This window comes from Ranitomeya variabilis, chromosome 4 (genome assembly GCF_051348905.1).
Source record: "Ranitomeya variabilis isolate aRanVar5 chromosome 4, aRanVar5.hap1, whole genome shotgun sequence".
NCBI lineage: Eukaryota > Metazoa > Chordata > Amphibia > Anura > Dendrobatidae > Ranitomeya > Ranitomeya variabilis.
Window position 1 is genome coordinate 203,293,996 of NC_135235.1, and position 26,456 is coordinate 203,320,451.

Sequence of the window (26,456 nt, forward strand, 5' to 3'; positions counted from 1 at the left end):
TAAGTAATAAAAAAAATTAAAGTCCCCATAGGGGACTACAACTCTTAAATTGTTTGATGTGGGGATGGCAGAAACTGGGAAAGCGTAGCCACCCGACTGCCATGATAAGTCATTGGCACCCAGTGATCTTGTCCCCGGGAAGGGCAGTTAGTGGTGGTGTCCGACCACGTACCAGCAACAGACATTTAACTGTGGCACCTAAGTGGTTAAACAGCAGCAATGTTAACTAGCGCCAATCGTGGTGGTTAGAGGCAAGTGCTGGCCGCCTGCACCCACTATGTATGGAGCACACTCCATATTCCCGCATACACGTCCTACGTCAGGAAGGTGTTAAAGAGATGTTACTCTGTACATAAATGATCAACTGGATCGGTCACGATCACTAAATCACTGTGGGTCCTACTCGCAATCCCCATTATTTTCCCGGCAGCGGTAGTCAAAACGGAGCATCACAGTCCTGCAGCCAGGGTAAATCAGGGAACTCAAGTCCCAAACCTAACAATTTTTAACTTCTACATTGAGAGACTTTATATAGTTTGGAAATTGGAACACCTCTTTTAGATCTTCCTCAACTCCATTCCTCCTGCTTACTGCTGTTGGACAACTGGCTGCAGCAGGAGCCTCTCCCTAAAACAGGACAAAAATATTCTTAATCCCGCCCCGACCGCTCTACTGCTCCAGAACCAGAAATGGAACGTCCAGGAGGAAATAATGGCGCTCTCTACTTTCATCATACATTTCTAAGCTTAAGTGTCTCCTTTGAGTCAAAATCCACTAAATGCAAAAAGTTATTAAAAAAAAAAAATGTCCATGTACATACCACCAATGTTCAGCGGGGGAGCGTTATAAGCCAGTAGAAGTCTTATTCCGCCAGAGCTGTCAGATACTTGCTCTTGTCTTCAGCTCTCGAATCTACAAACAAAAAAGTATATAAAAGTATTTAAAACACTTAGAAAAAAAATAAATAAAAAAAGTTAGTACACGAGCCACAAGGGTCTTGTCTGGCATCCGAAAATAAATGGAGTGTTTCCCAACCAAGTTCCTCAAATCTAAAAAGGGAAGATGACGGCGCCTGGCACATGATGCAAAACAGCAAACACCCCAAATTTTACAAAAGACTTCTTATCGAAAAATAAATATAGACAATAATTAAAGATGTATAGCTGCGGCCTTGGAACTACGAGGTCTGGCCTAATGTGTCCTTGGCCTCACCAAGAAAAAATCCAATTAAACAGCGAGTTAATCTGAATTGAAAAAAAAAAAAAATCCCCCATTGGGAAGCGGCCACGTCTCGTTATATGGACGCACTCGCTACTCTTATCAGAGGGGGTTGAGGAAAAACAAAAATACGCCCAAACCTAAAACATCTGCAGTGTTATCGTGTGCACCACTACTGTAGGAAAGTGCCCGAAGACGGGAGGATTTTGCAGAACTGATTTCTCATTCTCGCATAGTTATAAGAAACTACTACCACCATCCTCCTCTATAAAGCGGGCTTTGACAGGTGACTGCTGTCCAAATTTTTTGGGGATGGAACCTGATGCTTATAACCCGATTGCAGTCATTTTTCCTTTTCAAACAAACTTCATTGCCAAAAAAATGACGCCCTTCTTTCCCAAATCTGTCAATCATATGACAAGGAGGCTGACTCCCCCGAGGATTCCCCCCCATTAAGTGCGGCCAACCTCCATGAGGCCCACAGCCACAGAAGCGGAGGAACAATGCGATTGCATTTAGGACACCGTTTATTGAAGCCATTTACAGATCTGCAGAATGGAAATATCAACCGTGCACATCGCGTATAGAAAGTAGCAGCAGGAGGTCATTTTCACTCTCAAAATTCTCATTTTATGGAGATAATATGTGAATACAGACTTTCCCATTAATAAAATAGATGACAGTTGGTGCCCATGAAGTTCTATGGAGAAGTATAACTGTCATTTCAGGAACTTGCAGCAGAATGTCTATCTGCCTCCAGCTCCATAGAATATTAATGGAACCAACTGTCATCTCTCTCAGTAATGGGAAAATCTGTTGCCCCGGAATCCAGATTTTACTCAAAATGGACAAAGAAAGCTCAGTCCATGGGTGAAAGACGCAGATTTCTCAGATAACATAAATTACACAGTTTGTCCACGTGTACTATTGCTTTAAGAAATAAAAATTAAAACGATGCTCACTCTTTAAAGGGATTGTCATGTTGTACCAGTACTATCTATGGGCAGCCGATTATAGAGCAGGAAGAGCTGGGCGGCTTGTTACATATGGTCGGTCAGTACGGGAAGATTCTGTATAACGTGTATTTTAGTCATTGAAATCCCTGCTTATGATGGCTTTAGGAGTCCAGTGGGCGGTCCTGTCAGTATGTAGAGAAGACTGTCAATCATACATTAGGACTGCCCACTTGACTTGAGCCAAGAATGGGAAGGCACAATAAATGAATGAATGTATGAGTATTTATATAATCAATCATAACAAAAATAATATTTATATAATCAATCATAACAAAAATAATATTTATATAATCAATCATAACAAAAATAATATTTATATAATCAATCATAACAAAAATAATATTTATATAATCAATCATAACAAAAATAATATTTATATAATCAATGATGACGATGACGATGATGATTGGCAACTCAAGCATCCTCATCACAAAAAATAAAATTAGAAAAAAATTTATATATATATATTATTTTTTTCCTATAGCCGCTTACTGTACAGTTCCTGATATATACAGACTAGCTACACAAAGACACTGGGTTAGTAAGGAATAATGGAAGACTGCAGATACACAACCAGCAGAATTGTGATTGCAGCTCTAGACTAAAGTTACATTTCTACAATGAGTTTTTGACATTGAATATTTTCTTTGTGCAAAAAAAAGGCAGCTTCTTACAGTTCCAATAAAGTGGATGGGATTTTTAGAAATCTCCAGCACACGCTGAGTAGACAGACCTACGGTGCATGGTTCAAATCCACACCATGCCAATTTCTCATGCGGGTACGCCGAGATTTCTGCGCAGGTTTTCAACATAGACTTACATTAGATGAGAAAATTCCACAGGTATAAAATACACATAATAAGCAGCGTGTGCAGGAGATTTCAGAACTCTCACTCACTTTCCTAATTCCGTAAAAATTCAAAGTGTGAATTATAAATCTGAGTGCAAACTATAATAAAAAGGTAAAAGCCAGGCTACCCTCCATATACCTTATTGATTCACATGGCTGTAGTAAGCCACATGAAGGCTTGGAGCAAGTCACTGTCCTCTGGTGATGACTGCAGATCGCCATTTGCTCCACCATCTCTGTGCTATTCCTCCCCGATACACAGATGACCGGCAGTAACCCCTGAAGGCTTCCTGAAATCATCCACTACACGAGCTGATCCGGCAGTCCGGGTTATGCTATGCACCAGCCTCTGATTCACAATATCTGTTAGACAAAGACAATGACCAAAGTCCAAGAGACACGAGGACTACGGGATTGTTTCTCAGCTGCGATGTGCAGAGGGTGGCGTCTGTTGCGTTGCACAATGTGTATGTGAACTTTTGTGACCGTGTGGTCTATAAGAGGTGACAAGTGAGCAAAACTCTGCACCCTGGAAGACGAGACCCACAACAAATCACTGCTGACGAACGTCACTCTTATCATTACCGGCTGTGGGAAGCGTTCGCTTTTCTTGTGGTCGATGAAGGATCAACCAGGTCCATTCAGAAAGTCCTATTGTCTTTGGATTGGTTTTACGGCGTGTTTGCAATGTCAAATTCCACAGACTTGGTCAACGTACGTTGTGGGTTTTCTCCTCCATTCTTATTATCTCCTGCACAAAGCTGGTACTGGTTTCCTAAATCAAATCTACTCTATTTTTCACTCCATGGAAAGTTCCCCCAAAAGTCTACAAAATGTGACTTTTGTCTTCGATGGGGCACAAAAAACAGGATATCAAAAACACTCATACTGACAACCATCAACATGATGGCCATTACTGCCCCGTACCACAAAATAAATGATCTAGTGACCCTGCACACATCCTAATGTTTCATTTGACACATGGAAAGGCGGCCCCCCTCACCAGACGCGCCCAAGAGGCGGCCGCCCTCACGAGACGTGTCCAAGAGGCTGCCCCCTCACAACATGCGCCCAAGAGGCGTAGAGGCTCTACACACCTTCAGAACAGAGGGGGATGGCATTTGATCTAGGGTGACTCTCCAAAATATTAAGATCTACTTGTACTGTATAGAAAGAGTACATACGCGGCTCCTTTTGATGTGACGCACACATGGCGTCGCTCCAGCCCTGGCTAATAATTCCGATATACTGGAAGGTTAAAGATTTGCGGGCCTTCCATCTAGCAGTCAGGTACCACTGACCTGGACCAGAGTCCCTTGGATTTATCTGCTCATCTTTACGCCTTAATGGTGCTGGATTTATACAGCGTACCCCAGTACGTATATTTAATAATTTATCCCATCTTGGCAAAGTAATGAGATTGGATCACAAGAGATAAGTTACGACTATTAGCAAAGACTGCACCTCCTCCAAAGCAACAAGGTCTCCTCATTTACTCAAGTGTGCACTTATAGTTACCAGCAGATCAATGGGGTCCGAGTCAAGAGTCCCCCCACTGATTTCTCAAAACTCCCTTGAAAAGGTGCACAGCTAAGAAAACGGGACCACACAACTTTTGCCAGAGAGCCCACACAGATCGAGGGGCAGATTCAATAGAGAGCATAGAAGCCCACAGCCTGCTGCACTCCACTCTTCTGAACACCTCTCGGGAGGGTTAAGGTACCTTCACAGGAAACGACTTTGTAACGATATCGCTAGCGATCCGTGACGTTGCAGCGTCCTCGCTAGCGATATCGTTTAGTTTGACAAGCAGCAGCGATCAGGATCCTGCTGTGATGTCGCTGGTCGCTGAATAAAGTCCAGAACTTTATTTGGTCGTCCGATCGCCGTGTATTGTTGTGTTTGAAAGCAAAAGCAACGATACCAGCGATGTTTTACACTGGTAACCAGGGTAAACATCGGGTTACCAAGCGCAGGGCCGCGCTTAGTAACCCGATGTTTACCCTGGTTACCAGCGTAAAAGTAAAAAAAACAAACAGTACATACTCACCTGCGCGTCCCCCAGCGTCTGCTTCCTGACACTTACTGAGCGCCGGCCCTAAAGTGAAAGTACAGCGGTGACGTCACCGCTGTGCTGTTAGGGCCGGAGCTCAGTCAGTGTCAGGAAGCGGACGCCGGGGGACGCGCAGGTGAGTATGTACTGTTTGTTTTTTTTACTTTTACGCTGGTAACCAGGGTAAACATCGGGTTACTAAGCGCGGCCCTGCGCTTAGCAACCCGATGTTTACCCTGGTTACCCGGGGACCTCGGCATCGTTGGTCGCTGGAGAGCGGTCTGTGTGACAGCTCCCCAGCGATCAAACAGCGACGCTGCAGCGATCGTCATCGTTGTCGCTATCGCTGCAGCGTCGCTTCGTGTGAAGGTACCTTTAGAGTGAGGTTCGATCGGTGGGGGTCTCAGGATCCAGACCACCACCAATTTGCTTGTACAGATACGTAAACGTTCAAACATTCATCTATCCGTCAGCATTAGGAATCATGCGATGTTTCCCCAAAATCAACTTCTCGGCCATTTACCAAAACTTTGGGTCACAAATAACCTAAGAGGAAATGGAAGTGAGCTCTCTGTGTGCGTCTATGGGTCTGAGTCTCCAAAATGCCCTCTGACACAGATTCTGATTGCAAAACATGTGAACTCTGACCTGCATCTACTGACACCCTCATAAACCACAAGGACGACTTTCATTATTTTATGCGTCTGTAGGTCGGTGGCCTCCTTCTTACAAAGTCAACCAAAGGATCACAACATCAAGGAAGCCCCCCACACCACCACCACCAGATCCTCATCTGCATGGTTGTCACTAGTCTGACTGTATAATTTTGCGTTTTTCTTTCTACTTCTCGTGTGCAGGGACCTTCATCTATCATCACATATGTTATAAGCAGTAAGATGCAGATCTGTTAAAATCCAATCGAAGCAAAAAGCGTGAGTGTCATACTTAATGTCCCAAAGGTCTCAGATTCAACATTTCTGTAGGGCGGCGACCATGAAGATTTTTGCTTTCGATCAGTATGGTCTTAATATTGTACAGATTTTGTGTGTAAATGACTTCCTAATTCTTATTAGTGATGTCGCTCTTTTCTCCTGGGTCCAGCGTCGGGCTCCTCATCTTTCTCCAGCCGAGGCTGGCTTCATTGTTCTTCTGTTCATTCAGTGACTTCAAGCTCCTTGGACTTATAGAGTGGCTCAGGCCGCTAGATGTCCCCTGAGCATTCAGGTACTTGGCATCCACGCCTCTACTCCAGACTTCTGCCAAACTGTTCCGCGTTGCATACATATATCTGCTTTGTTCCCGGGTTCGGCTGCACTGCAACTGTGTGCCTTCTGACATACTGAGCTCTGCTACCTTCCTCGTCTATATGGCCACTATGTGCCTTCTGACACACCGGGCTCTGCTACCTTGCTGGTCTATATGGCCACGGTGTGCCTTCTGACATACCGGACTCTGCTACCTAGCTGGTCTATATGGCCACTATGAGCCTTCTGACATACTGAGCTCTGCTACCTTCCTCGTCTATATGGCCACTATGTGCCTTCTGACATACTGAGCTCTGCTACCTTGCTGGTCTATATGGCCACGGTGTGCCTTCTGACATACCGGACTCTGCTACCTTGCTGGTCTATATCGCCACTATGAGCCTTCTGACACACCTGGCTCTGCTACCTAGCTGGTCTATATGGCCACTATGAGCCTCCTGACATACCGGGCTAGGCTACCTTGCTGGTCTATATGGCCACTAGCTCTGCTACCATACCGGCTCCTGTATGCTTCCTAGCATATCTAGCTCTGCTAACTTACTAGCCACTGTGTGCTTCCTGGCATACTAAGCTCTGCTACCTTACTAAGCTATGCTACACAGCCACTGTATGCTTCCTGACATACCGAGCTCTGCTACCTTGCTGGTGTATGCTACATGGCCACTATCTGCCTCCCGACATACCAAGCTCTGCTACCTTATTGGCCACTGTATGCTTCCTGGCATATCGAGCTCTGCTACCTTACTGGGCTATGCTACTTAGCCACTGAGCGTTCTGACACACGCAGCTCTGTACACTGTCACATTGTGCTTCCTGACATACCAAGCTCTGCTACCTTACTGGGCTATACTGCATGGCTGTGTTCTTCCCGAGAAGCAATGGAATGAAACTGAAAGGGAGAAGACACAGATTAGATATTGACTTTTTGACAGTGAGGGTGATCAATGAGTGGAACAGGCTGCCACGAGAGGTGGCGAGTTCTCCTTCATTGGAAGTCTTCAAACAGAGGCTGGACAGATATGAGATGGTTTAGTAAGTCCTGCGTTGGATCAGAGGGCCCAGGAGGTCCCTTCCAACTCTAACATTCTAGGATTCCCAGCACTTCTATATTGTCTTCTTCCTGTCATTCCGAGCTCTGCTACCTCACTGGGCTATGCTACATGGCCACTGTGAGCCTCCTGACATCCGAGCTCTGCGACACTGCTTCCTGACATACTGGACAATACCTACACAGCTTTTCAGCAGTACACGTGGGACCACGACGATGATACTGACGAGTTGTGTTTGGAGCGACAGAGGCTTCAATTCTATACAATTTCCTTGCACTCCTCCATCAGGATGCCTGCTGCCGTTTACGGCAGACGCCGCCTTACATTTGCATTCAGATGGAAAACCAATGACTGCAATAAAGATCCCGGAGATTCTACGACGGAGTAACAGACATCATGATGTAAGGAGCGGTGCTTTCCATGGCACAGCCTGAAGATACACTCCCAAGTCACATTATATCCAGAGAGAACATAGAAGTGAGTCGTGCGATGAAAGCTCCAGCGCAGATGTGAACCTCGCCTTCGAGGCATCATCTCACAAATCAAGGTGTCATCTGGATGTCAGAACGTTCAATTACGAACATTTTTCACATGTTTTAAGTCATCGCCCTAATAATGTAAGGCTGCTGCAACGAGTTATATGCAGGAGAAAAAGCACTACCTCCTCACCGGCAGCAAAAGCACCAGTAACGCAAAGATTAAAGGGAACCCGTCGTTAGATTCATGCTGCCCGAACCACATGCAGCCATGAGTCTGGCTGCACAATCACAGCCAGGTATGCTGCAACGCTGCGGCAATTCAATGGAACTATAAGGCGAGATCTAATTTGCCTACTGACGCCCCCATCCGGTTACTTCCTGCCCTGCCCGGGTTGACTGACAGGTCTCTCCCATGTGTGTACCTAGGTCAGGCAGGACGCCGGCTTGTCAAACTGCTTTTTCAGAAACACGTCAACGTTTCATAGTAAAACATACCCGGCTCAAATCGCCCCCAGCCAGGGTCCAATTCACGGCAGCATGAATCTAATGACAGGTTCCCTTTAAAAGGAATCTGTCAGCAGGTTTTTGCTACCTCATCCGAGAGCAGCCAAAAAAAGACCCCGAATCCAACGACGTATCACTTAGTTTACTAGGTGCAGCCGTTCTGACACAGAATTCTGTGTACACAGTCTATAGACAGTGAGCTACTTATCACAGTAGGAGGCAGAGGCGGACCAACATGCACGGGTTGCTTAGTCCGGACAATCAATCACCGGGTGATAAAACCTTCAGTGTAAGTAAACAATAACGCACAGCCTGACATATGATATATTGTTAAAATCCGTCATTTAACCCCTACCTTACGCTTTCCTCAGATTGTATAGCAAAAACCTGCTGACAAATTCCTTTAAAAAGACTCTTTCCCACCTTCTATAATGGATAGATATATGTATGGTAAAAACAAGCAACTTTGCGCATCACTTTAAGAAAATTTGATCCGTTTTCCCACTAGCTGTAATGTTGTTTTTATTGGATATTTGTAGTTTACAAGCTCGTTCCTACTGAGCTTGTAAGCACTGCACTAAAGCTGGGCAGGACTTGTGGAGAGAGCTGCTCCTAATCCAGGGCCAATACAGCCTCATTTAGCAGTCGTGGGAGCGCACGGTTCAGACTCGTAGGGGTCAATCATTCAGGCGCGACCCCTGATGACAAGCGGTTCCACTGCCGATCGCTGGGATACTGCTCGGCAGCTGTAGACAAGGAGGCTCAGATAAGGGAACCGCATTAACACCATGGCCCAGATTCAGCAAGACTGGCATTTTCTACTCCCGCCTTCATGAAAAGTGCGCTGGCGCAAGACGTGCCAACATTAATTTTTGGCAATATGGAGATGATCAAGATGTGGGGGGCTGAAAGGAGGAGATCCGGAGACTGTAAAGTTTATTTTATTCACTCCAACGAGTAAAGGTAAAAAAAAATAAGAAATAAAAAAAATAAAAATGAACAATTATGTAGGCGTTGTAGTTGGCGCTCGCCCACGCTCCTTGCAACATTTTTAAAAAGTGGGCAGAGCCACAGAGCTGCAAATTTTTTTTGCAAAAATTTTGCAAGATTGCGTGTTTGGCGCCGCATTAAAAATCTGCAAAAAATTTTGGGGATAAAAAAAAATTAAAAAAATAAAAAAAATAAAAAGGAGGGAGGGCAATGAGAAACCATATAAAAATGAAACATGTAGGAGATCGGTCACAAACATGAGCATTTAGCAGTGGAAAATGTGAGATAGGGGCTGAGTGTGTGGGGGAGAGGGATCTGAGTCACCGCGGCATCCAGCGCACAATCATGAGCGGCTGCTATTCACATCCAGGACGAAGGATACACTGAGCCTCTGTCTTTATTGCTTAGATACACAGTTTGATTAATAAAAGAACATTTCAATGAGTAATCAGCATATTTCACACAACTGTGCCAATTGTGCGGCAAAAGAAAAATGTCACGTGCAGTTCTGGAAATACGAGGAAAACCTCCCTATAAATAATGCAAAGAGACTTTATGTCATTGTACATATGCACAAACTAAACGCCAATTCCTCTATCCTCTTAAACTGATTTCGGTTTGCAGCCGATTCATCAACTGACACTTTGCAAAAAGTCACAATTTTTTTTATTTTGCCTCTCATACAAGCAAATCAGATATCATGCTTTGTACTGAGGAGAAGCAAATACCCTGAAACACGTGTCTGCAAATTGAGATTCTGGTTTGGCTTTTATCCTAAGTCATATTGCCAGTCTTGTAAGAGGGTCAATATTGATTTTTAGGATTACTATTACAAAAGGTGGCAGTTTAGTTTGCATATTTAATTTCCCAGATGTGCATTGCATGGCCTATAAGTCTCCTTATAAAGGCATGTCACTCTTTACAAGGAGAAACATTACCCCTTAGATCCCAGATGGTAAACTGAAATACATCTCCTGGCTCTGGCCAAATCTCATGAAACAGAACCAAAAGGGTTCCACTTTATAGATTGGTTTTGTAGAAATTTGGAAGACGTGAGAATTGATTACCATGAAAAGTGACGTCAGAATCCTAAAAGGATTTTTCAAAACAAAGTAAATATAAATATGAACCCCTTGGGGGGGCACAGTCCATCTTCTATATATATTTTCAAAAAAAGGAGAGCAGCACAAAAAAGGTTTGAAAAAAATAAGTGGACTTTAATGTCTGAATGGCGTGGCAACGTTTCGGATGTAATATCCTTTCTCAAGAGATATATATATATATATATATATATATATATATATATATATATATATATATATATACACACTCACCGGCCACTTTATTAGGTACACCTGTCCAACTTCTTGTTAACACTTAATTTCTAATCAGCCAATCACATGGCGGCAACTCAGTGCATTTAGGCATGTAGACATGGTCAAGACAATCTCCTGCAGTTCAAACCGAGCATCAGTATGGGGAAGAAAGGTGCTTTGAGTGCCTTTGAACGTGGCATGGTTGTTGGTGCCAGAAGGGCTGGTCTGAGTATTTCAGAAACTGCTGATCTACTGGGATTTTCACGCACAACCATCTCTAGGGTTTACAGAGAATGGTCCGAAAAAGAAAAAAAATCCAGTGAGCGGCAGTTCTGTGGGCGGAAATGTCTTGTTGATGCCAGAGGTCAGAGGAGAATGGGCAGACTGGTTCGAGCTGATAGAAAGGCAACAGTGACTCAAATCGCCACCCGTTACAACCAAGGTAGGCCTAAGAGCATCTCTGAACGCACAGTGCGTCGAACTTTGAGGCAGATGGGCTACAGCAGCAGAAGACCACACCGGGTACCACTCCTTTCAGCTAAGAACAGGAAACTGAGGCTACAATTTGTACAAGCTCATCGAAATTGGACAGTAGAAGATTGGAAAAACGTTGCTTGGTCTGATGAGTCTCGATTTCTGCTGCGACATTCGGATGGTAGGGTCAGAATTTGGCGTAAACAACATGAAAGCATGGATCCATCCTGCCTTGTATGGAGCATCTTTGGGATGTGCAGCCGACAAATCTGCGGCAACTGTGTGATGCCATCATGTCAATATGGACCAAAATCTCTGAGGAATGCTTCCAGCACCTTGTTGAATCTATGCCACGAAGAATTGAGGCAGTTCTGAAGGCAAAAGGGGGTCCAACCCGTTACTAGCATGTTGTACCTAATAAAGTGGCCGGTGAGTATATGAGTATATGAGTATATATATATATATATATATATATATATATATATATATATATATATATATATATATATATATATATATATATATATATATATATATATATATATATATATATATATATATATATATATATATATATATATATATATATCTCATATCAATACCACAGTAAAATAAACTGGGTATTTAAAGAAGTTTGACACCAATATATAAAACTACAAATCTTTATTACAAATAATTAAAATAAATATATATATATATATATATATATATATATATACACACACACATATATATATATATATATATATATATATATATATATATATATATATATATATATATATATATATATATATATATATATATATATATATATATATATACACATATACATACATACATACACAGTACAGAACAAAAGTTTGGACACACCTTCTCATTTAAAGATTTTTCTGTATTTTCATGACTATGGAAATTGTACATTCACACTGAAGGCATTAAAACTATGAATTAACACATGTGGAATTATATACTTAACAAAAAAGTGTGAAACAGCTAAAATTATGTTATATATTCTAGGTTCTTCAAAGTAGCCACCTTTTGCTTTGATGACTGCTTTGCACATAATTTAGTGCACTCCTTAAGGTGCAAAGGCAAAAGCTCAGCCAGGAACCTAAGCCATGGATCAATCAGACCTCAATGCACTCCATGGTTCACGCTAATTGCTGTGAGCACCAAACATTAAAATGATAGCATATCCTGCGCCCTGTACATATTACCTGGTCAGTGTCTCTCCCAATGTGCTCGGCCGAATGGCACGCTGAACCTTACAGCCCCGACGCGCGTTTCGCGTGTGCTTCTTCATTTTAATGCAATGCATTCTTGGGACCGGAGCGTCGCGAGGAGCATCGCTAACTCCTGGGCTGGATCCGTGGGGCCGACGGAAGGTGAGTATATAACTATTTTTTATTTTAAGTCTTTTTTAACAGGGATATGGTGCCCACATTGCTATATACTGCGTGGGCTGTGTTATATACTACGTCTCTGTGCTATATACTACGTGGCTGTGCTATATACTATGTATAGAATATGTATATATAGAATATGTATAGTAGTATATAACACAGCCCACGCAGTATATAGCACAGCCCACGCAGTATATAGCACAGCCCACGCAGTATATAGCACAGCCCACGCATGATCATGTAGCGGTCTCGCAAGACCGCTACGTCATCTCCGGTCATTGCCAAAATGCATTCTTGGGACCGGAGCGTCGCGAGGGGCGGGAAAGGCGCCGGAAGGTGAGAATATAATGATTTTTTTTTATTATTATTATTTTTAACATCAAAAAGTTTTTACTATTGATGCTGAATAGGCAGCATCAATAGTAAAATGTTGGTTACACAGGGTTAATAGCGTTAAAGGACTGCGTTACACCACATTATGCCGCAGTGTAATGTAAGTCCGTTTAACGGACTGCTAAAACCCTATGTGGCCGCTGACTGGAGGGGAGTATGGAGGGGGCACTGACTGGAGGGGATTAGGGAGGGGCCAATTCGCGACCTGGGATTTCCGTGATAGACAGACGGAAGTACCCCTTAGACAATTATATATATAGATTTTTTATTTTAAGTATTTTTTTAACAGGGATATACTGCGTGGCCAGTGTTATATACTGCGTGGCCAGTGTTATATACTGCGTGGCCAGTGTTATATACTGCGTGGCCAGTGTTATATACTGCGTGGCCAGTGTTATATACTGCGTGGCCAGTGTTATATACTGCGTGGCCAGTGTTATATACTGCGTGGCCAGTGTTATATACTGCGTGGCCAGTGTTATATACTGCGTGGCCAGTGTTATATACTGCGTGGCCAGTGTTATATACTGCGTGGCCAGTGTTATATACTGCGTGGCCAGTGTTATATACTGCGTGGCCAGTGTTATATACTGCGTGGCCAGTGTTATATACTGCGTGGCCAGTGTTATATACTGCGTGGCCAGTGTTATATACTGCGTGGCCAGTGTTATATACTGCGTGGCCAGTGTTATATACTGCGTGGCCAGTGTTATATACTGCGTGGCCAGTGTTATATACTGCGTGGCCAGTGTTATATACTGCGTGGCCAGTGTTATATACTGCGTGGCCAGTGTTATATACTGCGTGGCCAGTGTTATATACTGCGTGGCCAGTGTTATATACTGCGTGGCCAGTGTTATATACTGCGTGGCCAGTGTTATATACTGCGTGGCCAGTGTTATATACTGCGTGGCCAGTGTTATATACTGCGTGGCCAGTGTTATATACTGCGTGGCCAGTGTTATATACTGCGTGGCCAGTGTTATATACTGCGTGGCCAGTGTTATATACTGCGTGGCCAGTGTTATATACTGCGTGGCCAGTGTTATATACTGCGTGGCCAGTGTTATATACTGCGTGGCCAGTGTTATATACTGCGTGGCCAGTGTTATATACTGCGTGGCCAGTGTTATATACTGCGTGGCCAGTGTTATATACTGCGTGGCCAGTGTTATATACTGCGTGGCCAGTGTTATATACTGCGTGGCCAGTGTTATATACTGCGTGGCCAGTGTTATATACTGCGTGGCCAGTGTTATATACTGCGTGGCCAGTGTTATATACTGCGTGGCCAGTGTTATATACTGCGTGGCCAGTGTTATATACTGCGTGGCCAGTGTTATATACTGCGTGGCCAGTGTTATATACTGCGTGGCCAGTGTTATATACTGCGTGGCCAGTGTTATATACTGCGTGGCCAGTGTTATATACTGCGTGGCCAGTGTTATATACTGCGTGGCCAGTGTTATATACTGCGTGGCCAGTGTTATATACTGCGTGGCCAGTGTTATATACTGCGTGGCCAGTGTTATATACTGCGTGGCCAGTGTTATATACTGCGTGGCCAGTGTTATATACTGCTATACATATTCTAGAATACCCGATGCGTTAGAATCGGGCCACCATCTAGTATTTTAGATTTTTCCTTCTCGTTTTCCAAGAGCCATTACTTTTTTATTCTATTGATATTGCTGTACAATAATTTGTCTTTTGTGGGATTCCTTCAGCAATTGTGCCATTTATTTTATTTTTAGTTGTTTTTTCAGACATTCACTATATGGAAAAGCCAACGTCAACTTTTTTTTCCCCACAGGTCAGTATGCTTATAATGATGCCAAGTTGGGAGACAATTTTTTGTGTGCGTTTTACTTTTATATGTAAAAAAGTTTGAGGTTGAAGGCAACTTTTTAACCGCTTTTATTCAATTTTTTGTCAAGACCAAGTCAACAAAAAAAACAACAAAAACATCAATTCTGGCATTTCAACTTCTTTATGATAAAGTTTAAGATTTTCCAAAAACAAAATAAATAAAAAAAAAAAAAAAAACATAACATGGCAATTTAACTGCTCATTATTAAAATCACAAACAAAACACACAAGGAATGAATAGAGTCTTCAGGGCGTTTACTACGTGGAATAAATATTATATATTCGTTTGGACACAATACTAAATTGTTTTGTTTTTTTTCCAATGATTTTTATGTACTGAGGAAAAAAAGGCAATTTGAAGGATATTTAACTGTTAAACTTCTTTTTAATACACTTTTTGTTGTTGTTACAATACAGTGTTTTATCAGCAGGAGATTATAACAGGGATTCTATCAAAACGTCACTATTTAGCTCAGTAAGTGACTTATCACCGGAATCAGGGTGTCTGCCACTACATCATGCTGCTCTCAGAATATATAGGAAAAACCCGCTGACATACTCCATATAAGATGACTGGAAAGTCTTGCCATGGGCCGAGGGAAAAGGGCGCAGCGAGTCTCTCCATGGACCGAGGGAAAAGTGCTCAGCGAGTCTCTCCATGGGCCGAGGGAAAAGTGCTCAGCGAGCCTTGCCATGGGCCGAGGGAAAAGTGCTCAGCGAGTCTCACCATGGGCCGAGGGAAAAGTGCTCAGCGAGCCTTGCCATGGGCCGAGGGAAAAGTGCTCAGCGAGCCTTGCCATGGGCCGAGGGAAAAGTGCTCAGCGAGCCTTGCCATGGGCCGAGGGAAAAGTGCTCAGCGAGTCTCTCCATGGGCCGAGGGAAAAGTGCTCAGCGAGTCTCTCCATGGGCCGAGGGAAAAGTGCTCAGCGAGTCTCTCCATGGGCCGAGGGAAAAGTGCTCAGCGAGTCTCTCCATGGGCCGAGGGAAAAGTGCTCAGCGAGTCTCTCCATGGGCCGAGGGAAAAGTGCTCAGCGAGTCTCTCCATGGGCCGAGGGAAAAGTGCTCAGCGAGTCTCGCCATGGGCCGAGGGAAAAGTGCTCAGCGAGTCTCGCCATGGGCCGAGGGAAAAGTGCTCAGCGAGTCTCTCCATGGGCTGAGGGAAAAGTGCTCAGCGAGTCTCGCCATGCTGCGAGTTTTGCGTATTTTCATCCCTAGTGCGTTTTTGGTAAGAGGCAGTGTATCAATTCTTTCAGCGTTTTTCACCCATTCAATTGAATGGTTGAGAGGAAAAACAGAATGCAGAATGGTAGAACAACAATGTATGTTAAATCCCAGAAATCATTAGTGTAGCGTACCTGTCCTTACACGCAAAACCTGCAGAAAGACAAGGCATTGCTGCCCTCATCCCTCACAACAATCACACCAGGTGCCCGACCAGTCCAAATTGTACAGAAAGTGTCCCAGATCTTATTCTATATAGCTTGTGATACATTCTTTTGGAGTGGGCGACTGCTCTTCAAAATTCTGCCAGCACTATAGGCGCTGGAACTTCCTTTCCACCATTTCCCAGCATGCACTACTCTTGCCACTGTCCAATTACTTTACTGTCCTGACCTTAAAATCGTTTCTCTATTACAGCTGTTTGCAGTTTGATTGACTGTGGCGCTCATGTACAGTCTATCACTGGGGTCAGCAGTCACCGCTGATGACTGTACGTGAGCGCCGCAGACAATCACTGGGGTCAGCGGTCATCGCTGATGACTGTATGTGAGCGCCGCAGACAATCACTGGGGTCAGCAGTCACCACTGATGACTGTACGTGAGCGCCGCAGACAATCACTGGGGTCAGCAGTCACCACTGATGACTGTACGTGAGCGCCGCAGACAATCACTGGGGTCAGCAGTCACCGCTGATGACTGTACGTGAGCGCCGCAGACAATCACTGGGGTCAGCAGTCACCACTGATGACTGTACGTGAGCGCCGCAGACAATCACTGGGGTCAGCGGTCACCACTGATGACTGTATGTGAGCGCCGCAGACAATCACTGGGGTCAGCGGTCATCGCTGATGACTGTATGTGAGCGCCGCAGACAATCACTGGGGTCAGCAGTCAAAAAAAATACATTACATCATGTGATCCAAAATAGGTAAATAAATAATTTACATAATAACACAAGGTCATGTGATGAGCGACACCGTGACCTCCGACCGGAGAGAGGCCACATAATGTGACCCGGTGACAGCTTCCACCCTCCATGAGCACTGCTGTAGCTCCGCCCATCCAGGACTCCATGTCCTGCAGCTGAGAGGGTGACATGACCTGTCGTCAGGTGTCCCCAGCCCCGGGAGCCCGCTCCTCCCCGGTACTACCTGCCCTCCTCTCCCGCCGCTGCCGCCTCCTCCTCCGCGTCCTCCCATCCTCGGCTCCAAAACTCTTCTACAACAACTTCGACCTCTCTTCCGCGAACCAGCGAGACACTTCCGGCGTTAGCCCCGCCCACAGGCAGGGCGCTCAGAGTTTCCCAGGCCTCCGACAGCCAATCAGGAAATAGCAGGGCATTGACCTCGCACTAGAAGCGAAGGCGGGAGAAGTGGGCGGAGACGCCGGCAAGACTGACAGGCGACTCAGCCAATCAAACGGCGGGATGGGAGCCGTGTCGCTCTGTGGGTAACTAAGTGCGTCACTTTTCTATACTGGGGCTGTAGTCGGGGGCAGCGCTGTAATTCTGCGGTGCTGTAGTCGGGGGGCGCTGCTTCCTGACACTGGGGACTTTACAGCATTCTTTTTCTTCATTCTGGCTTAAAGGGGAGCTCCAGTTTTGGTTATGTTTCCCATTCACCAGACATATGTTGTTAAATGCTTCTATTTGGCTGAATTCTTCAGCTTCTAGCCGTTTCGATACCCAAAATTGGGACAGAGTCTAATTTCCCATTTTTTTAGGCTGCTTCTGGTTCGGATTATGGGATTGTGGCCAAATATTACAGTCCCTAGGTTAGGATTCATGTGGCGACTCTGCTCCAGGATCCCGGTGGGTGACGTGATATTGTTATGTCACGTGACAGCCGCAGCCAATCAGCGGCTGTTGATCGGCTGCAGCCTTTGATGAGCTGGCCATTGACAGACTGCAGCGGTCACTTGACACAACAATATCTGAATAGATTCCTCACTCCATTGAGGCATCCATAGCATAAGGCAAAAAAGGAAGCCCCCAACCAAGAGATCCCTTCACCATGATTAACAGGCACTGGTGGATACACCCAGAAGAGGGCCCCTATGCAAAAGCAGTATACGGGCCCAGTGGTGTACCACTAATAGCAGCAGGCCACATGGCTTCTATGAGTCAGTTGGGCCTGGTGCCAGGTCGGGCTCTCCCCCGCTGGGCATCACACTTTCCACTGTATCGGCATCCTGGATGACTGAAGACAGAGCCGCGTTCTCCTTCCTCCGTCATTCTCCCTGCGCATTTTAACTCCGAATTCTCAATGCAGTTGGTGTGATGATGTCATTACAGAACCGCCGCCATGCTAAGAAGTGCGAAGCTTCAGAACACACGCTGCCCTGAGACCAGAACAGCAGAGGAAAAGAAGAGAGGGATGTTTGTTTAATTTTTCTTGTAAATCCATGAGGTCCATTATACTGTTTGGGAGGCTATATGCGGGCAATTATACTGTTTGAAGGACTAGTGGGGCTCAGTATACTGTGTGGGCCATTATGAAATGTGGAAGGTTGTAAGGTCCATTATGCTGTATGGAGGTCTGTTTTGGGGCCATCATACTGGTGGAGGGGTAGAAGGTCCATTATACTGTATGGAGGGCTGTTTTGGGGCCATCATACTGGTGGAGGGGTAGAAGGTCCATTATACTGTATGGAGGGTTGCGTTGGGGCCATCATACTGTGTGGAGGGGTAGAAGGTCCATTATACTGTATGGAGGGTTGTGTTGGGACCATCATGCTGTGTGGAGGGGTAGAAGTTCCATTATACTGTATGGAGGGTTGTGTTGGGGCCATCATACTGTGTGGAGGGGTAGAAGGTCCATTATACTGTATGGAGGACTGTGTTGGGGCCATCATACTGTGTGGAGGGGTAGAAGATCCATTATACTGTATGGAGGGTTGTGTTGGGGCCATCATACTGTGTAGAGGGGTAGAAGGTCCATTATACTGTATGGATGACTGTTGAGGCCATCATACTGTGTGGAGAGATGTAAGGTCCATTATACTGTATGGAGGGTTGCGTTGGGGCCATGATACTATGTGGAAGGGTGTAAGGTCCATTATACTGTATGGAGGGCTGTGTTGAGGCCATTATACTGTATGGAGGGCTGTGTTAGGGCCATCATACTGTGTGGAGGGGTAGAAGGTCCATTATACTGTATGGAGGACTGTGTTGGGGCCATCATACTGTGTGGAGGGGTAGAAGGTCCATTATACTGTATGGAGGACTGTGTTGGGGCCATCATACTGTGTGGAGGGGTAGAAGGTCCATTATACTGGAGGACTGTGTTGGGGCCATCATACTGTGTGGAGGGATGTAAGGTCCATTATACTGTATGGAGGGTTGCGTTGGGGCCATGATACTGTGTGGAAGGGTGTAAGGTCCATTATACTGTATGCGGGGCTGTGTTGAGGCGATAATACTGTATAGAGGGATGTAAGGTCCATTATACTGTATGGAGGGCGGCTGTGTTGAGGCCATTATACTGTATGGAGGACTGTGTTGAGGCCATTATACTGTATGGGGGGCTGTGTTGAGGCCTTTATATTGTATGGAGGGCTATGTCGGGGCCATTACATTGTATGGAGGGCTGTGTCGGAGCCTTCATACTATGTTGTGGTCATTGTGGGGGATTATACTTTGCAAGGTGGTGGGGAATGTAGGGTCATCAAGCTATGCATCTGGAGGATGGTGGGTAGGAATTCACTGTGGGTTATTATACTGTTTTGGGGGGCACTTTTGTTGGCATCATACTTTATGGGGTCCATGAATGGGTATTTTAATGTGTGGGAACACTAAGGGGCTTTAATAGGAGGAATGTTACTTTGTAAAGAGTGAACAGTTGTGAGATAGACTTTTCTGTGACTTTGCCGATTATTAATTATTTTCTTTTTTTGTAGGGGTGGGAAGGGCAAATGGGACTTCTTCTATGGGGCCTCATGATTTCTATGTACTTCCCTGTATGCTGATTGATAGCCAGGTTCTCACAGTTAGTCAGCGGGCACCCGGCAGTCAATCAGCATGACGTCTGCAGTCATAACCCATCAACAGAGCTAAGTGGAAGCGAAGCCGCTGCTCTGTCAATGCAACATCAGCGGAAGCCACTAAATTGCCGGCAGGAGCAGCCTGTGACTGCTATGTGCCAGCAGAGGTCGGCGCCGGGCACAACAGGCAGGTAGTTCACAACTACCTGCCTGTTATTTCTTAGGCCTTTACAATTTACATGATATTAGTTTAATTAGTATGTGATGTTTATAAAGATCACATTTATATTAGCAATCATTGCAAAAATATAGGTAACTCAAAAGGGTTCACTTACTTTTTTTTGCAATTGTATAGTGTGTCCTTATTTGGATATCACTATTTTGAAGTCCAATGGAGATTTGGATGCTAGCATGACTCCAGGAGGATGGACACCAGAGGTGGAATTATTAAATAGGATCCTTCACCCACCAAAATTAAAGGGATTGTCCACCTTGAATACAAGTCTGCACTCACTCAATGTGACACAGATTCGCCGTGAGCGGTCAGTCATGTGACCTCTAGTTTGCGATTTCCATACTTCTGGCCACATGCCGACTAGACGTGTCCAGCCTCGCTCAATACGCTTGCATTGGGCAAGGCTGTGCACGTCTTGTTGGCACATGACCGCATGTATTCAGATTGTACCGAACAATCCTCACAGTGTTCAGTGTGCGCACTGTGAGGGTTCACAAGTCTGTTGTCATATAGAGTGACTTCAGACTTGTACCCTAAGGCCGGACAACCCCTTTAATTTTTTTTTGTCTTCGTTTTGGTTTAGATAGATGGCTTATATAATGCACTAGAAGAAGCCCTAAGGAGACCGTAAACATAAGGCATCACTTCCTATAACAGGATATGGCTTCTATTGAGCTAGGGAGGGATTGGTGCATACTTCCTAAAGTAAAATAAACAGAGGGATTGGACTGTCCAAGTGTCAGCAAAGTCACCTTCTGTCCGCACTCTCTCACGTTCCTCGCAGTATGCCAGCTGAACTACTATCACGTTTTCTCCTGGTCTGTTCCTGCACTCTGATATTAGGAGACTCCTCTTTGAGAATAGGTGATCTGACCTTTGTGGTTGTGGTAAGTACCTCTGTACGGCTTTTTGGCAAACTTGGGAAGACAGAGTAAGGGGGTTTCACACCATGCGTATTTTTGTGCCGTTTTGAGAGTTAGTAAGTTTGTGATGGAGTACAGGGTTGACCCTGCCAAGGAGAGTAGTGATCCTAAGATCCTATGAGGTTGTTGTAGACCTCTACCGGTGCCCTGAAGCTACTGAAGAGGGTGGCTTTGGTTAAAAAAGGTAACGGCTCCTTGACGGTCACCATACAAAACTTGTGGCCGTTAGGGCTAGTATAGTTTAGCGAGCTGCATCCTGGTGAAGTGACTTGCAAGTGTTGGCCAGGCCAGCGAGCCTGCCCTGTAGCCCCCTGAGGCACATTAGACAGTGGTCTGCACTGAAGAGGGCCCCTGTGCAAAAACAATATATGGGCCCTTTGCAGTCAAATAGCTCCTCATAATGCACAATTTCACCTGCTTTGGAGGTGAAAATGGGCCCCAGGGTGCACCAATAGTATTTCCAGCCCTTGAGGTCTGTAACCATGAGTGAGATGGTGACGTGCACCATTGTGAGTGTAAGTTTGGACTGTACCTAGTGTGCTGTGACTTGTGCCTAGTAGACGTCACTGAGGTTTGCCTTTTCGGTGACTCCCCAGTGTGAATTTTACTAAGAGACTGATCCTGTTGATAATAACCACCCAGCGAATTGACTCTACTCTGATGTGCAACCACCAAGCCTGGTGCCTCATGAATGAAGTGGAGCACTAAGCTTAGCTCCATATGTTCATCGGACACAGTGTTAGGTGGCTCATAGCAGACTGTAAAGTTTTTACCCGAAGAAATATCTCAAATTTTTACGCCATTGTTTCTTGTAAAATGATCGGCACAATGGAAACCTGATGAACATCATCGGCACCAGACAGATCCCATTGACTTACAGTATGGGTCAAGTGATGGATCTGTCCTTAATTTCATTTCTTTGTTCCAAAACCAAACAATTGTGGAGTTGATCACACATTCTATCATCTTATGTAGTGTAACCACCAAGCTAAGTGCCACTATTGTGTGTGTAACCATCAAGTTTGTGGCCTCTTGAAGAAAATATTGCTTCTCAGTTTCTGGAGCCTAAGGGTATGTCACACGTAGGAAATGTGGTGCAGAATTTTCTGCACAAAATCCGCATCTCCTGGCAGAATCCGCAGCTGCGGATTTGCCGCGGATTTTATGTGGATTTTGTGCGGAATTGCCTCAGAATTTATGCGGATTTTGCCCGGATTTTCGGCAGTTTTTACCACTGCGGATTTCTATCATGGAGGGGTGCAGAAACGCTGCAGATTTGCACAAAAGAAGTGACATGCACTTCTTTGAAATCCGCAGCCATTCCGCACCATCTGCACACCTTTTTTTTTTTACCCATTGATTTACATTGTACTATAAATCACAGTGTGGGTCTACAGCGTTTCTGCGGATCCGCAGCAAATCCGCATCGTGTGCACATAGCCTTACACTAAAAGTGACCATCTCATAAGCTGTTCTGTGAGGTGCGTTAAAGGGAGAAAGGAGCAGGCAGATCTCCTAAATTGCCTTTAATTTGACATATAATAACATCTTTTCATGTTATTCTGCACTGTGCCATTTCTCTGTTACTCCTCCTGGACATGTATAAGTACATTGACAAATAGGTGTCAAGAAGTTGTATCCCTACACGGTCTGGCATTGTCAGCATTGATTGTATTCTTGCAAAACTGTCAATGTGTTGTCATGCTTGCAAGTGGCGCTCGTGGTTTGTGGACACACTGTGCCATGGGGCCAGGCTTGCCTAGGAGGGACATAGCTAGGCGGTTACCTGGTTTTCAATGGAGGTCTTGATGGTGGAGTTAGGCTTGAACTGCAGGTAGCTACCCAGTACCATTCTTAGGCAGTCCCCAGAACTGCAGCTGCTGACCCCTGGCAGGGTACGCAGACATGGATTAGGACTCGGGCACTGTTCAGACTACTAGGTTCACAATCCTCGGGTCGAACGGCTTCTGACAGAGTTTTAGACTGGGCTGATTCGAAGACTGGTTTTAGCAGTCTGGATACATGGAATACTCGGATAGGCACAAGTTCAGACACACGGGTCTTGGATATAGGTTCAGGTACCGCCATAGTGGCTTCAGGGTTCAGGACTGGCCACACAAGGACCAGGGACTACAGGTTCAGAACTGGCTGCACAAGGACCTTGGACTTCAGGGTTCAGGACTGGCCGCACAAGGACAAGGGACTACAGGTTCAGGACTGACCACACAAAGACAAGTGACTACAGGTTTAGGACTGGCTGCACAAGGACCAGATACCAGGGCTGCCACTAGAAATTTCGGGGACCCATACTGGCAAATTTTTCGGGGCCCCCTTAAAACTCCGCCCAGGCTCCACCCCAGCCCCACCTCCACGCTCCACCCCTCGAACTGTCCACAGTCCCACTGCTCTCTCTTGGAAAAACTCCACTTCTCACCTATCACACATTAACAGTTCCCAACACCAGATCACACATATAGCCGGCAGCTTTTGTTTTGGCCAAAAGATTTTTTAAGCCGCTACCATAACACGGTATACACTTTTGGACGGGCCCTACTCTGCTGTAACCTACTAAATATTTGTTAAAATATGCAATACAATTTAGTTATATTTTTATTTATTTTTCAATTTTTAAAATGACCAATAATATCACATACAAGGAACAAATACCGCTACACCATGTCAAGACCACATATTACCGCCACAGTGATCGAATAACATCACATACAAGGAAAAAATACCACAACACCATGACCAGACACCATATTATTACCACATAGTGACCAAATAGCACATACAAGGGACAAATACCACCGCACCATGACCAGACCACATATTACCACCACAAAGTGACCGAATACTACAATACTGATCAGTAATAAAAAAAAAAAACACAATACTAATATCATCAGTGCCATTATACACAGGAGATCTGTACTTAGTATGCAGTGTCTGTGTACAGGTAATAGTGATCACTAGGGTTGAGCGAAACAGATCGGACAATTTCAAAAGTCGCTGACTTTTGGCAAAGTCGGGTTTCTTGAAACCCGACCCGATCCCAGCGTGGGATCGGCCATGCTGTCGGCGATCTTCGCGCCAAAGTCGCATTTCGTATGACGCTATCAGCGCCATTTCTCAGCCAATGAAGGTGGACGCAGAGTGTGGGCAGTATGATGACATAGGTCTCTGTCCCCACCATCTTAGAGAAGGGCATGACAGTGATTGGCTTGCTTTCTGCAGCGTCACAGGGGCTATAAAGGGGCGTGCACGCCGACCGCCATCTTACTGCTGCCGATCTGAGCATAGGGAGAGGTTGCTGCAGCTTCGTCAGAAGCAGGGATATTGTTAGGGAGGAAAGATTAACCCCCCAAACCGCTTGTGCTGTAGCGATTTCCACTGTCCAACACCACCTTTTCTTTGCAGGGACAGTGGAGGCTAGATTTCTGTGCATCAGCTCTGTAGCTTCTAAGGCTCCCTGATAGCTGCATTGCTGTTTATACACCGCTGTGCAAACCAACTGCTTTTTTGAAAGCAAAAATCCTGTTGCTTCTTTCTGCACAGTTCTCTTGTTTCTTTGTCCACATTCTTGTGTGCAGCAGTCCTTTTTATTGCTGCCATACTTGTTCTTTGATCATTGTAGGGAGATTGAAATTCTACTACAGCCCATGTATTTTTTGATATATCTGCCAGTCACTTTCTGCCAATCAAACTGTGTAGTGTAATACAGTGGGCCTGATTTTTTTCCTGCATTCTCCCACACATAAAAAGGGAGATTTATATTGCCACTGAGTGCATCTGCGTCAGTCCTGTTTGTGGCATATCTGCCAGCCACTTTCTGCCACTCAAACTGTGTAGTTTAATACAGTGGGCCTGATTTTTTCTGCTGTCTCCCACACATAAAATGGGAGATTTATATTGCCACTAAGTGTATCTGCGGCAGTCCTGTTTGTGGCATATCTGCCAGCCACTTTCTGCCACTCAAACTGTGTAGTGTAATAGAGTGGGCCTGATTTTTTTATATTGCCACTGAGTGCATCTGCGTCAGTCCTGTTTGTGGTATATCTGCCAGCCACTTTCTGCCACTCAAACTGTGTAGTGTAATACAGTGGGCCTGATTGCTTTCTGCATTCTCCCACACATAAAAAGGGAGATTTCTATTGCCACTGAGTACATCTGCGTCAGTCCTGCTTGTGGCATATCTGCCAGACACTTTCTGCCACTCAAACTGTGTAGTGTAATACAGTGGGCCTGATTGCTTTCTGCATTCTCCCACACATAAAAAGGGAGATTTATATTGCCAGTGTGTGCATCTGCGTCAGTTCTGTTTGGCGTATATCTGCCAGCCACTTTCTGCCACGTACACTGTGTAGTGTAATACAGTGGGCCTGAATTTTGCAAAAGTCCCCCACACATATAGAAAGGTAAATTTAAATTCACAACAAGTTTACATACACCTTCTACCTTGTTTTACTGTACCATATAACGGTTGTTAGTTTGGTTACATTTTCCTAAGAATGAGGAAATCTAGTGGAAGAGGTCGTGGCCGTGGGTGGTCATTGCCAGCTGGTAATGGTGGTGGTGGTGGAGCATCTGGTGGTAGTGGGAAAAGCAAAATAGCACCTAAGGCTCGAGTTGTTAAGCCAGCGTCATCGTCTGGCTACACAAGGCCTCGAAGGCTCCCTTTTCTGGGAGTAGGAAAACCGCTTTTAAAGCCGGAGCAGCAGGAAAAAGTTTTGTCTTTCCTTGCTGACTCAGCCTCTAGCTCTTTCGCCTCCTCTTCCGAAAGTTCCAAATTTAAAAGCAGCGAGTCGTCAGTGGATGCTCACGGTCAGGAACAAGTCGCTTCCTTGTGTCCTTCACCCAAAGCAAAAGTGAAGGATGCGGCAGGCGACACTACAGTTTACTCCATGGAGCTCTTTACACATTCCGTGCCAGGGTTAGAAAGGGAAATAGTTCACAGCCCATTACAAGATGAATCGGACATGGAGTGCACAGATGCACAGCCACAGCTAGATTATTATGCTGTTCCATTGACTCAGATCACAACATTGCCCTCGCAGTGTACTCAGCCAGAATCTGACCCTGATGAGACTATGGTGCCCCGTCCCGAACGCTATAGCACCTTACACGGTGACACAGAGGAAGGTGCACAGGACATTGAAGAGGAGGTGATAGATGACCCAGTTGTTGACCCCGATTGGCAGCCATTGGGGGAAC

The 26,456-nt window shown here is 45.1% G+C and overlaps 2 protein-coding genes across 9 annotated transcripts in view; one reads left to right on the plus strand and one right to left on the minus strand.

The window, feature by feature from the left end:
* Window positions 1-17,384, minus strand: part of NR1H2 (nuclear receptor subfamily 1 group H member 2) — a 45,645-nt gene extending 28,261 nt beyond the window's left edge. For 2 of the 4 annotated variants that reach the window (XM_077259688.1, XM_077259686.1), the window contains exons 1-2: window positions 17,255-17,384; window positions 821-912 (exon numbers count right to left, since the gene is read on the minus strand). The gene's annotated coding sequence lies outside the window, so the exon portion shown is untranslated. Of the gene's footprint in view, window positions 1-820; window positions 913-3,223; window positions 3,465-17,254 lie in introns of those variants that run through there. The other 2 variants (XM_077259689.1, XM_077259687.1) reach the window with 2 other exon arrangements.
* Window positions 17,385-17,438: 54 nt separating this feature from the next.
* The window catches only part of LOC143770245 (testicular acid phosphatase homolog), a 112,526-nt gene continuing 103,508 nt past the window's right edge, over window positions 17,439-26,456 (plus strand). For 3 of the 5 annotated variants that reach the window (XM_077259694.1, XM_077259691.1, XM_077259690.1), the window contains exon 1: window positions 21,049-21,206. In XM_077259694.1, coding sequence (XP_077115809.1) covers window positions 21,105-21,206 — 102 coding nt within the window. In that variant the 5' untranslated portion in view covers window positions 21,049-21,104. Of the gene's footprint in view, window positions 17,561-21,037; window positions 21,207-26,456 lie in introns of those variants that run through there. The other 2 variants (XM_077259695.1, XM_077259692.1) reach the window with 2 other exon arrangements.